The 13940-nt window shown below is 40.3% G+C and overlaps 1 protein-coding gene across 2 annotated transcripts in view; it reads left to right on the top strand.

The window, feature by feature from the left end:
- mfsd8l2 (major facilitator superfamily domain containing 8-like 2) overlaps positions 1-9305 on the top strand; it is an 11605-nt gene extending 2300 nt beyond the window's left edge. For both annotated transcript variants that reach the window (XM_056391000.1, XM_056390999.1), the window contains 9 exons: positions 906-968; positions 1074-1193; positions 1472-1551; positions 2022-2304; positions 4200-4273; positions 4729-4942; positions 5935-6057; positions 6214-6344; positions 7442-9305. In XM_056391000.1, the coding sequence (XP_056246975.1) occupies positions 914-968; positions 1074-1193; positions 1472-1551; positions 2022-2304; positions 4200-4273; positions 4729-4942; positions 5935-6057; positions 6214-6344; positions 7442-7522 (1161 nt within the window). In that variant the 5' untranslated portion in view covers positions 906-913 and the 3' untranslated portion in view covers positions 7523-9305. The remainder of the gene's footprint in view (positions 1-905; positions 969-1073; positions 1194-1471; positions 1552-2021; positions 2305-4199; positions 4274-4728; positions 4943-5934; positions 6058-6213; positions 6345-7441) is intronic.
- Positions 9306-13940: the final 4635 nt, after the last annotated feature.

Consider the following 13940-nt stretch of genomic DNA (forward strand, 5'->3'; position numbering starts at 1 on the left):
TGAATTCCATGTAGAGGACTATAAAGTGCCTCAGATAACAGACTCAAAAAATTCAGGTCTTAGGTCAGTCCTTTTAATTAGTTCCTTTTTCACACTGTCTGCGCAGTGTATGATGGAAGTTACCTCTCAGTTTGTGAACACAAATTATAGACTGCTCTTTACAATGCATTATGGGGATCATCTGAGTTCATTATGTTGGTTGTAATGCAGATTAGTCATTCAGACAAAACGCTGCCCACACAGAAATGTAATATTTTACATATATGTCTCTATATCAGGAGTGATGTTGCCACATACGTTACCTATAAGGGGATAGATTATTATCACATGTATGCATCCTCTGGAAATATGAAGATATACGTTTATAACGTATATGAAACACCCATAGTACAATTTGTACATGCACATTTATTAAAAATATCTGATTAACTTTTATATGGTTGGCCTATAACATGTTACAAGTATATATGTTAACAATATATATTTAGTCTAGGCTTTATTTGCAAATGTATTGAAACAACATACATATAAAAATGATTATGTTTTCTTATTCATTTCTTATTTATTTTAATCTTCCCATTCTTGGAAAGTGGTCTCAGACTTTTAGACCCACTGTATATAATATCAACATATACTGACAGGCTTTTGGATGGATATATAAATGTTACTTACTGTTATAATGTTACATTTATGATAACATAAATGTTAATCTGCTGGTGAACCAGAGTCATTAGGATTCATCCTCTGGGCACCATGAATGTCTGTACAAAATGTCATGGCAATTCACCCAAGACAGTTTTACATTTTAGCTATGCTGCTGCTAGCATGGCTAAAACTAACATTCAAGTCGAGCATTTGTCTGAAATGGAGATGCATTTTTTTCATTTCTATTTTTCATTTCTCAGGTAACTTCATGTACTTTATTGGATATTCAAAGTGGCTGTTGTTATGGAGTCGACTTGTAGCAGGTGACACACACACACATACATGTAATGAACACCCTGAGCATGTACTGTACCAGCAACATGTAGACATTGTGACCATGTAACAGAAGGATGCTGTTCATCTCTCAGGTGTCGGCGCAGGAGCAGGCTCCTCCATCTTTGGTTTCCTAACTCAGAGCACTCGGCCAGAGGAGCGTGCCAGTATCTTCGCTGCCATCATGGCCTGTCGACAAGCTGGCCTCCTTGTCGGTCAGTCCCCCCTCCACCCCCCCCCCCCCCCCCACACACACACACACCCACCCTTCATCTTACCGCAGAGAGAGGTGTCATCTCAACTCTCTCCACCTCCTCTGTCCTCTGAGAAATATCAGACAGAGTGAGATTTTGTGATGTCTTCTTTGATGTGCAGTTTCAACTGTGAGAAGAAGACATTCAATAAAATCACCAAGGTTGAGGCTATACTGTCTCCACACATCCTCTGTTTTTATTCCATCTCCTCTTTAAAGTGCTTCCTCCTGTCTCTCCAGGGCCGGCGTTCAACCTGTTCCTGCGGCTGTGTGATTTCAAACTGGGGCCCTTTGTTGTGAACAAGTATACGTCTCCTGGGGTAACAGCATCCACATAATCAGTAATCTAAGGTTCTACAAAAGCCTCATGAATACAGAAACAATCTACAGAAATAGTCGCTGAGCATTCTGCACTCCTGCTGCCTCACATGTAGTTTTTGTTCTCCTCTGAGTAAGAATACAAAACACCTGCAGCAATACTCAGGCTCGTAACAACTCATATCGATCTATTTCCATCTCATGGGTCTCTGAATAAAACACCTGTAGCATGGATTTAGCTTAAATGAGAAATAACAAAGCTTCTCTACGCCTTCTTCCATTCTCCCACATAATTTGACACTGCATGTCTCTTGATTTAACTGTTCCGGGTTGATTTATTTTTTAACATTGTCCTCCGTATATCAAATACTTCATCTCTCCTGATAGTTTTCTAGGATTCTGATGTCAGGAAAAGAGCATTTTTTGATGTTAAATTCTAAAATATTCTTGTCTGTATCCTCCACACTCTCAGATCTTCATGTGCCTGTTGTGGATGCTGCTCCAGTGCGTTGTCCTGGCTATGTATTGGGATGTACCACCCATCAGCTCAGAGGGTGGAGCCGTGATGGTGGAGATGAAACGGGAGGAGGACGATCAGGAGGAGGTGCCGCTGATGGGTTCCGATGAGGAGCCGGTGCACACTTACAGAGCTGTCAGCTCCAACCAATTGGAGATCTCCACCTCGTCTGAGACGGAGCCCATCCATGGCTCCTCCACGGTCTCGAACCCCTTCAGAAACTTCAGCGCCAGCAGAGGTGAGCGAGCAGGTTTGACACGCCTGTCCTCAGCAATGACTGTCAGTTTTCCTCAGCCCTGTTTGTGGGGTTCAGGTAGGAAGACGTGTCACTGCCGGTGCACATGTCTCTTATCTGCTCTATTGATTTTCTTGCAAACACACACACACACACACACACACACACATGCTGAGAGAGAGAGAGACTAAGAAAGTACAGAAGAAGTTAATCGATAGTGGTAACCACTCACTGCTTGTAACCTATGTAAACTTACTATAACACTAATCCAATAGGACACCTGACATCATATATAATACACACACATACACACTCGGACATAAACCAGAAACAAAAACACAAGACCAATCAATACACAGGGAATCTGATCTGACGTGCCATGCAGAATTCCTCAAGAGAGAACTGGAGAATGGAAAGTGTGTCTCAGTATGAGTGTGTGTGTGTGTGTGTGTGTGTGTGTGTGTGTGTGTGTGTGTGTGTGTGTGTGTGTGTGTGTGTGCATGTGTGTGTGTCAAACTGCTGCATCGATTCTCTCCCTCTTTGACGATGTGGCAAAGGGATGGATAGCAGACTTCCTTTTTTATTGACTGGCTTGCTGTGGTTGACCTGTGGATGAAATGGAGGCAGAATTGTTAATGTGGCCAACATTCGTCTTATTGATTCCATTTTGTTTTAAAGAAAATCTGCAAAACTGGAGAACATCTGCAGCTCTAGCATATACTATATGAGAGTCTGTTAGCTGTTACAGCATGTCTGGTATTGGCTCTTGTGAATTATTGATCTTCCCTGACTTTTTGTGCATTAGTGAGGAACCTTTGAAACTTGGACAGATCTTTCACTTTCTTCCATCAAGTCTTGTTTTTCTGGTTCGGGTCGTGGAGAAAAGATCAACAAAATTAAAACCTGTATGAAGTTTTGCCTTTGGAAAAAGGAAAATTATACAACTGTCTTTCTTTTTCAATGAATATTGAGTGTATTGGCAAGATAAGGGAAAGTCATACTATTTGTTGCCAAAGCATTAAGTCTGAACTGGGTCAGTATTTCTACACATGTGCAAATCCCCTGTGCACATGTATGCAAACATACTTTCACTTGCATCGGTATCACGTTATTGTAACCTTCCATATTTACAATTAATAAGCAGTATATAAATAATAAAAAACAGTTTAAAGGAATAATTGGACAATTCTGTTTTGGGATGTAGACTCACACTAGTGACTCAGTCAGGGTATCTTGATCTCTGCTGCGTTGCTTTTTTGTTTTTAATAAGTCTCTCAACTTTATGGAAATGAACCTGAGGAGCCCTATTAACACACATTTACCTACAAACATACTGTATACGTATATGTGCACATACACATGCAAAAGTATACAAAAACTAATTCATGTGAAATAATACTGCAAACACTAAACAGAGGAAACTCAACCATAGTAGATCACACACTGTAATATCAAGCCATTCTTCCAGCCATCTGGCACGTATGTCCAAATTTAGCAGCGAGCCCAGCTCATTTCCCTCCTCTCCAAGTCCATAAGGGAGTCTGCGTTCCAGGAAAAGCTGGTGTCAAAATCTGGAATTTATAAAAATACATTTTTTCTTGTGTTATCGTTTTGGATATAAGAAAAAAAGAAATCACACTTATCTCTTGAAAAGAAATACAGTTTATTGGACTAGAGGATCAACATGACCAACCAGCCAGGATTCGTTACGCCTGCCTCTTTCAGCCTAAAGATTACTTTCAGATAGTCCAAGTTTTCTTTTCTCTTTAAACTTCTTTATCTCGACAAACCTTGCCAGTCGAAACTTTCAATTTCATGTTACCACTTGAGCTTGTTTTATGGTTTTCTCTTCGGCGTCTCTGGTTTTTCAGTATATCGCTCTGTCTCTCACTCTGCAGAGTTCCTGAGAGAGGAGGTGGTTGTTCTCCTCACGGCTCAGTTCATCACTCTCTTCAATCAGACAGCGCTGGAGGTGAGAGCAGTTACCGTTGAGATCCATCAGCCCGAGTTTCCAAACATTTCACACAATGTCACAGTATTTTACCCAGGGTTTCATCCACACTGCATCCATCTGAGCCTTACCTGGAAAGACCTGTGCTGCTACTTTGAGAAAATAATCAAGTATCGCTTCATGCTCAAAGTAAAACGAATGTAACAAGTGAACATAATCAATCCCTATGTTGAAAAATGAAGAGGCTTTTTCTCTCCTCATTAAATTGTGGTGACTGAATAGTCACACAGTGCTGACCTGGATTCTAATCATTTTAATATCAAAACAGAACACTCCTTTTGATCTGGACTGAATGAAGCCTTTGAAGGACTTAAAAGGTGCTTGTTTCAGCTCTAATAAGACTCTCCACCTTTACCTCTGACTGAATCACTTCATCTAACTGACTGACCTTGTGAAATCTTTCTAAAAATCCCCAGACCATGGTGACTCCTATGACGCAGCGCTACTTCAGCTTCGGTGAGCTGGGCAACAGCCTGATGTACAGCCTGTGTGGGGTGGAGGTCATCCTGGGCTTCTTCTTTGTGCGCTGGCTGAGCAGGAAGGTGGCGGACCGAGTAGTTCTGGCCGTGGGCCTGGTCATCTGTTGCACCGCCTGTATCTGGTGCCTCATCTTCCTCTGCAACCCTCGAGGTGCTTACTTGTCCAGGAAAACATGCAAACACGCCCAGACACACATGCAAAGGCACAGACAGACTCAAAAATGGCTCGTACACTGTGCCAAATCCTTTCTGTGCTACGGATGTGTAGAGCACGGCGGAGCCATATTGGGTTACACACTGACTGAATTGAATGTGCTCTGTAAATGATATCATTCAGGCTCTGGCAGGCCAGCAGGAGATCATACAGGCAAACTGGATCCTGTACGGTCATGTTGGCCTACGTCTGTTGCAGCTCGTCACGTTTATCGCTCTGATTATAAGTAACAGGTGCTGGAGCTGGGGAGTGCCTCAGTACATATAAAAGGATTACAGTAATCTAATTAGTCAAAAATGCTATTTGTTAAAGCATATCCTACATGTTTGCTTTTTTTTTTTTTTTTTTTTTTTTTACAATTACAGTTAAATCAACCAGACAAAGAAATAGAAACTACAATGCAGACACCTGAAGAAAAGTGAATTATTTTCCTTTAGAAAGAAACATGTTTGACTGGGTGAAATGAATTTTGATTGTAAGATTATAGACTTTTAGCTTATGCAGGAACATCCAACAGTTTGAGTGGGCACAAATTCACACAAACATGTGCATGATGCAAAGCAGCAGAGAACAAAAATGTAGTGGCTGCCAGCTTGGCAGTGGTTTCATTTACAGATAGAGCCATCTCTGGTGGTGCCAACCCATTTGTGGAAGGAACTTAAAAACTGAGAGAAGAGGGGCTGGACAACTGAAGTATGATCTGTCACACACTTTTAATCATTATCACTACTTATCAGGAATAAAAAGCAACAAAATATTATGATTTAATAGCTGTGAGGGCTACAAAATATATTCATTATAAATATGTGAGAGGTGGTGTATGATTACAGCCTGTAAATGTAATTTTATATGTATAATATATATAATTTGTGGGCAAACATACATTGTAATTCAGTCATACTGTGGTATTATCTTTCCATCCCTGCCAGGTGGTTATGGATGGGAGCTGACAGCCTTCATCATCGGGGTGTTTCTGCAGCTGCTTGGGCTTCCTTTCGTGGCCGTGTCTCAGGTGTCTCTGTTCTCCAAAGTCACTGCAGAGAAAACACAAGGTTGGCTCATTTTACCTTGGCGCTGTTTGCTTGATTAAACGTAGCCTATTAAAACAACAGGTTGCTGCTCAGCGTATATGTGATGCAAAGAGCCATATTTTAATGCTTGTACATGAAATAATTAACCTGTAATTCTTGGTGATGTGTCTCCTAAAGGATTCAGCCAAGGTGTCAGACGCTCCATTGGGGGCCTGGCCACCATCTTGGGTCCTCTGTGGGCTGGAGGACTGACCAATAACTTGTACATAATGCTGGGCATGATGCTAGCTCTCCTCATCATGATCACAGTAAGCAGAACACTGCTCCTTTGGACATTTAATTGCATCAATCAGATAGAAAAGTGGTAACATGTTGAATTGAAGGAATAGTACATTTTGGGAAATATGCTCATTTGCTTTCTTGCAGTGGGTTGAACGAGAAGATTGATACCACTCCGCTAAAAATTACACTGCTGCAGCAGTTGGTTTGCTTGTGTGTGTGTGTGTGTGTGTGTGTGTGGGGGGGGGGGGGGCATCTTGTTGTGTTGTGTTCTTAAAGTAACTCCTACACACCAACCTAAATATCCACAATTTAATTTAAAACTTACAGTAATAGTTTGATATAAACTGTATATAAAGCTACATCCAGCTGCTGGTTAGCTTACCAGTTAGCTTAACTTTTAGCACAAAGACTGGAAACAATCTTTAGCTCACTAATAAAACACTTCATATTTAATTTGTTGCGACTGTTCCAAAACAAAAGAATTTAATTAGTTATTATTTTTATTATTTATTTGTTTATTTTTAATCATATTTAATTAGTTAGCTTTGTTCTATTTCACTCTGTTTTGAGTCTTTAAGCTAAGCTAATTGTCTACTGTCTGTAGATTCATATTTAAAATACGCCTTCCAGTACCTCTAAAGCTCAGTAGATAACAAGTAATATTTTGTTTTATGCTTACAAAAGTCAACATAAAAATGACAATTTGTGGTTTTACGTGGGTTATGTGTTGGGGTACATTCAGTTCCTGCTAAGATGAGCTATCCTACTGAGTGAGAGCTTTATATTTACTGCCGAGGCATGAGAGTGGTATCAATCTTCTCATCTAACTCTCAACAAGAAAGCAAATGAGTGTATTTCCAAACAAAGGTTTTATTATTGCTTTAATTTTTATATTTTCAAGGAGCTGGAATTGACTCTTCCCCCTCAGTGTACCTTCTCCATTTGAATCCCAAAGCTGTGGATTAAGAAAACATTTTCTTTTCCAGATACCCAAACTGAAAAACTGTAGCTATGGGGTGTAATTCCCTGTAAAACCCTTAACTCAGCATATCTTTGATAGCCTCTACTTATTACTTGGTGCTGTCTATTCTCTGAAGCCATATCACGCTGTACATTTTTGCAGGTTATGACAGCACTGTCCTACGACCACCTGATTGAGCCCAGGGCAGTGCAGCACGCCCAGAGCTCTGACAGCGGAGGATAGAGCTGCAGTCTGTCTGAAGAGCAGGACAGGCTATAGATGGACAGAGAGAATGCCCTTCACTTCGGGGAGAGAATCGATATAAGTTCGCTGCAGAGGAAAATGCATGAGTGTGGAATAAAAATGTTCAGATAACCTGCTGTACCTCAGAACCTGACATAGAGGTGATCACACTGCACAGGTAAAATACCGTCTGTTTTAAGCAATGCACAACCTCTGTTATCTGTATATGTAGATTTTTATTAGAATCTGTCTTGTATGTACATCATCACCGGACTATTAATTATATTTTACACAAGGGGGCACCATTGCTCTCATATTGAATATTCAGGGGCGTAATTGAAGATGAAAGCCATTATTTTTAAACTGAACTATTTATATTCCCATGTGCTGATGAAAAGATAAGAGAGCAGGTATCTTCATGTGACCCATGTACCAAAATTTTTGTTTCTTGTCCCAAGTCTTTCTTCCTCTAAATAAAAAAATAAAAAAAATCCCTCTGGAAATGAAACAGTTGACACAATGAGTGCAGAAGTGGAGTTGTCAACATCTTAGCAGCTCCATGTCAGTGAAGCTGATAGAAGAGGAGGGTCAAAGAGAATGAAGCTGTACAGATTTCTTGGTATTTACTTGTAGTGTTGGAGGAAATTTGAGCACTTTTATTGTTAAGATCTAACACACAAAGCCTTGGATCTAATGAAACCAGTTTGATTTTATCTGGATCTACTCCTCTATATTTTATGTGCAAATGAGAAGCTCTTGCATTAAAACCTAATTTAAAAAAAATACTTGTTAATTAGCTTTCTTTATCTTTTTACTATGGGGGGATTTAAAGTTTAATTGACTGTATTCATAATTCAAAACGTGACAAGGTGTGAGTAGTGTATAGTCAGCTGTTCTTGCCTATATTCTCCTCTAGGATGTGCTGTATGCTACACATCTGCATCTAACAGGAGAATGCTGTAAGCAACATCAAGGCATTGTAGATTCCCTTTGTACCAATGAACATGGGTTCGGCCAATCTCTGTGTTTTTGCATAATTGCAGATAAGGCTCAGTAACCTTTCCAGTTTTCTACACTCAGCATGTGATATTTGGCTTTCCAAAGGCTTTTCGCCTAAAATGGAAATTCTAATCTCAGGGACTCAAGGACATAATATATATAAGTACTTTCATGCCCTGATCAGCGTATTCAGGTACTTGACATTTTAAGGGAGATAACAGGGTGCATAGAATCAGGTCAAGCCTGAATTTACTCTCTTTGAACTGACTCGCTTTTTCAGCATGATTCCTGCTGTCTTGTGTTTTTAAAGAAACTCCTATACAATTTAAATATACAAAACTATTTTTAAATCCCCAGAACACTTTCATTTCAATCTTCAGTTTTTCTCTATAACATTAAATATTAACTGTTCAACAAGCATCAATTAGTTTAAAAAGAAAAAATCAACATTTCCTAGGTCAGGTATGTGATATGTGAGATATAGCACATTGTTCCTCTCACAGTTTAAAGGTTGAATTCATGAGCAATGAAATGCATCCTTGCTCAATTCAATATACTTGAATCTTTTGCTGCTGCAGCGTCATTGGTCTGGTATGACCAGAAGCTTCTGGTGGCTAATTTTAACTAGCGTTAGTTAGCAAACTTTTGATGTCTTGAGCTGTGTAACCATGACATCACTGAGTTTGCACATTCATCACTTCTGCTAATGTTACCCTACATTTTAACATAAATATATTACATAAAAATAAAACAAGAGGTAAATACACTGTACCTCACCAGCTGACGTTGTCTTTTGTATTTATGCAGAGTTGCATCACACTCAGGGCTGTGTGGGTGTGGTTTGACCAGATTTGATCAACGGTAACTTGACCCATCAACTGTCATCTGATTCAAATGTTGCTATATCCTGATTGGTTCTCAGGATTATGTGACATCACCTTTTTCTAACTAAGTCCCGCCCACCTCAAAAAAGTGAGAACAGAAATCTTTCATGTGAAAGACTTTGGTAGAAAATAGTATATTCATGTAGGACCCCATCACTCATAGTAAAAAGGCCTCTAAAGAGATTGCATCAACTCTATGTTATTATATAATTTAAAATGATAACAGTAAGAGGTTTTTCTATGTGGCACCAGAATATGAGACAAACCAAGACAAACCACTTGTGATCTATTGTGATCATCCTGCTTTCATACACAAGACAGTCTGGATTAGTGCAGTCAAGTGTCTTCTGGCTCAGCCTCTGTAACGGCCTATAAAGGCGGCACACAACCCCCTAAGGACATAAATAAAGAAGTCAGAGGCCATGGGCTTTTATGTTAAATATAACAAAGGTCTGCACAGACGCACAAGTTATGAAATTTTAAAGATACACAGAACAACCATTTGATGCAGAAGCCAACGATGATTTCTGTGAACCATGGATGAGAGTTTGTCGCTATGGAGATGCAGTTTTGTCAGAAGGGAAAGTAAGAAGCCAAAGATAAAATGATGTTATGTAATTGGAGTGTGGAATCCCTGTTACTCTGTGGATCTGGTTGTGGAACAGATGAAGTTGTAGCAGAGCTTTAGTGGAAGTATCCCCGTGTTGTACTACTACGTGGCTATAAATGGCTCAGTCTGCTTTCTATATACTAACTGTTTTCATGCCACGTCGAGGAAGAATAACTCGGTTACGTGCGGTTATTTCGGTGGATTGTAAAAATGTCTTGGTAGCTGTAACCACTAGTCGGTGTTCAGTGCTTTACTTCTGTCATTGATGTACACTGAACTGAACAGTGAAGTAACTACAGTTTAGTCTTATCCTTCATTGTTGTGAGGTACAGATTACACCAAACCTGGGTGGTTTATCTCTGCGCTTATCGTTACTCTGAGACGATACACAGACTTCTTGACCCTCACAACCTCTCCTTTGTTATGATGTTGCATTTTTTGGGAAACTAATCTAGTGAGGTCAGTTTTGTAGCTTTTAGCACTGTAGAGGCAACACAAAGAAACATATTCTTCTCAGAATTAGATATGTCTTAAACCAAGAATGATCCATCCATATTAATAGCATTTTTTGACGTGACGGGCGGAAGTAATGAACAGGAGAAAATAACATAATCATGCAAATATACTGTATTTCCTCTGCAAAGGCAGAGTGCAGAAAATGGGATCCTCGTGTCTGTTTCACGACCAAAAGCACCTGCTTCCTGAGGTAATGTGAAGCCAGAGGCAGAGGTTCATAAAATATATTGGAAAAACAATTGTGAATTATTACATAAAAAACAATGGGGTGTTTCTTATTGATAAATAATCATAACACCCAGAGCTTCCAAGAAAAAAATCTCTCCAAAAAACACAATTCATGCAGTAATGTTTTAATAAACTATGTTCACATTTTATCAAAGGGGAATTTACCGGTGGCTTTTTCATTTTTTTTTGCTCAGAAGGCAAATTGACGCTGTCATCTAACAAAGATAAAGTTAATTGGTCACAAAGAGGAAAACAGCATTTGACTGGAGCCAATGCATAACAATTATGTTAGCGGTAGCAGAGGGGCGGAGAGTGGCTCTTCTCGTCCTGATGGTATTAGCCGGACTGAGGATGGCTGTTAATGGCTCGTAGATGATAGATGAGTTATCGTTTGGATAAAAATATGAAGGGTGTGGTGGAGGGTGTGGGGGGTAGAATCAGGCCAGCTATATTCATTCCATGATTCACCCCCCCCCATCCCCCATCCATATTTTGTGCAGAAAGATTTGTCCTTAAAAATCATTTAATAAGAGGTTTCATTTCACAGGAATATATTTATTCAGGGTGTAATTTTGTTTCCTTGGTGAAAGTATTCATTAAAACATTTTTTTTTAAATAGATGTCAGCGCTTGGTCTCCTGCCAGCTTGGTCAAAGATTTACAGTTTCACCGTCATTGTTGCTGACTTAAGGCTCTGACTTCTGGATGTCATTGCCAGGGTGTGGCACAAGTCCAATAATGTGTGTGTGTGTGTGTGTGTGTGTGTGTGTGTGTGTGTGTGTGAGAGAGAGAGAGAGAGAGAGAGAGAGAGAGATTTAGAGGAACTGCTTGTCACACACACACACACACACACACACACACACAGGGAGGGGAATTTGCGACCAATTATGTGAAAGTTTTTCTTTATCTAATTTGCAGTATTATGTGTGTGAGCAGGCATAATTGGATGAGAGTTTGAATCTACACCTTATAGTAATATCGAGATGGGCGACTAATGAGCTGACAGGGGAGTGGGGAAAGAGAAAAGAGAGAAGAGGGGACAGTGTGTGCTCATGGCTCGGTATCGATGAATACAAATCACAGATTTTCATGTCCCCCTTTCTTATAAGCAGCTTTGGAATCAAAAACAGGACTAGCAGGCGGGAAGGCAAATGATTTGATTTATGACATATGATGCCGGGGCTCGGGGGGTATGTATATGTGTCGAGGCTACAGTCACTCAGGTAGCCTCGCTCTGCATGTTTTATCACTGTGTGTTTGTATTCTGCGCGGCTGGCATCACCTCAGATACATTGAATCAATTGCCTCCACCCACACCAACCATCCACCCCCGTACTCATATGTGAGCCTTAGTGAAATTAATGCCTTCGGGACATACACAAGCGCTGAGTTTAAGGCAGCCTCGCTCATTGATTGGACCCCATTGTAATAGCAATGGAAATATATTCAGATAATTATCAGGCTCATTTAGGTATGTGGCTTGCTCATGAACGTGGTGTTGCTTTGTGAAGAGAGAGAGAGAGAGAGAGAGAGAGACAGAGAGAGAGAGAGGGTTGTTTTTCTCAGCAGCAGCACCAGAAAGCCTCAGAGCTGACAGTAAATTTGCTCATCAACCACTTTCGTTCCAGTGTGAGGTAAAAATTATCCAATATTTCACGGTCTGGCCCTTTGAAGGTGGCATTACTCAGCAAAGCTCAATGTGCTACGGAGCCGAAACAGAATAGTGTTCAAAACTAACACCTTATTTCAGCGGCTAGTTGCCGGCCGGTCCAGCCCCCTGCTTGAAGAAATTATGAAAAATAAGAAGCTCTTCTTATTCACTGTTGCATATGACTGAGTGTGGTAAACAAATCAAGTAAACAACCAATCCCCATGTTTCATTTCACTCTCCTTTATCCTCCTGTGGCAGTAAAAAGCCTGCTCATGCTTGTTGTCTGACAGCATTAAGGTGAAGGTTTATCTGCGCATGGACCTGTGGGAGCCCATTGATCTCATTAACACTATATGTGAAGAATATTATAAAATGATGAGAACTTCATAGGAGGTCAGCCGAGGATCAATATTAAATCCTATCTCATTTATAATCCTGCTGAGCGGAGAGGCTCCGCAGGGCTTAGCTGCTTAAAGAAGACAGCATTTGACAATTTACTTTAATGCTCATATGAATAAATGTAATGACACACAAGTGCTTTGAGATTAGATTTTTTTTATTTTTTATTGTGTGTTTGCAGGCACTTTAGTACTGTTTCCTTGTCAACAAATGCACTATAAATATAATGATGGATGATGGATTGGCCTGACCGAAGCACACACACACACACAAACCTGATCAAGGAAAGTATTGACATAGAAGCAATGTGAAATTAAAATCAATTCATCAAATGTTTGTTACATCTCCTGGCAGACTGATGTTGTGTCCTTGGCTATTTTTAAGGAGATTTGGCTGCTCTTATCTGCTATCTCCACACTCTTACACACAGCATCTTCAGATCAAGGATTAAGCTTCTCATTATGCATATCACTTGGAGGATTAACCCTTTCGCACACTCTTATCTCCCTAAGTTATGAATCTGATCACTGATGGATGCGAAAACACGATGAGGGGCGTCTCATGAGATTGATTTTGAGGCAAATTCCTGCAGGCAGCTGCAAAGAAAGTCTGAAACTTTGTCTCCCACTCTCCCAAATCGAGGAATTTAACCTTTGATTTTGTATGTTCCTGAGCCAATTAAGATGTGAGATTTGTTTGAAGTTGTAGATTGAAAGGAGAGCTCACCGTTTTTTTGGGCCCAAACAGTGAAGGGGGACCACAGGGGTCCAGGTTCCCAGAGCCTGCATGTGTAATCCAGTCTAACATGCATGCAAATCTCATCTGTGCCCGCACACAATGGCCTGTCTGTGTGGAGGAGGGAGGAAGGGAAAGGAGAGAGGAAAAGCTGTAAGTGTGTGTCCTCTGTGCCAGAGCATATGCCATGATAGGTCTTCGGAGACTGAGCACAGACAACCTAAGGTTTACAGACTAGTGAGAGTCTTTTATCGGGGTTGATATTTAAACATCTGCATAATTAATCCAATATCTGTGGAACTCTCCGAGGAGAGAGAAAAAACAGCATCGCCCGTGGAAAGAGAGAGCATTGTAAATTCCTGGCACTGCTCTGAGTGCACTTCTTCTTCTCTGCAAT

The sequence above is a fragment of the Seriola aureovittata genome, chromosome 12 (assembly GCF_021018895.1).
Source record: "Seriola aureovittata isolate HTS-2021-v1 ecotype China chromosome 12, ASM2101889v1, whole genome shotgun sequence".
Taxonomy (NCBI): Eukaryota; Metazoa; Chordata; class Actinopteri; order Carangiformes; family Carangidae; genus Seriola; species Seriola aureovittata.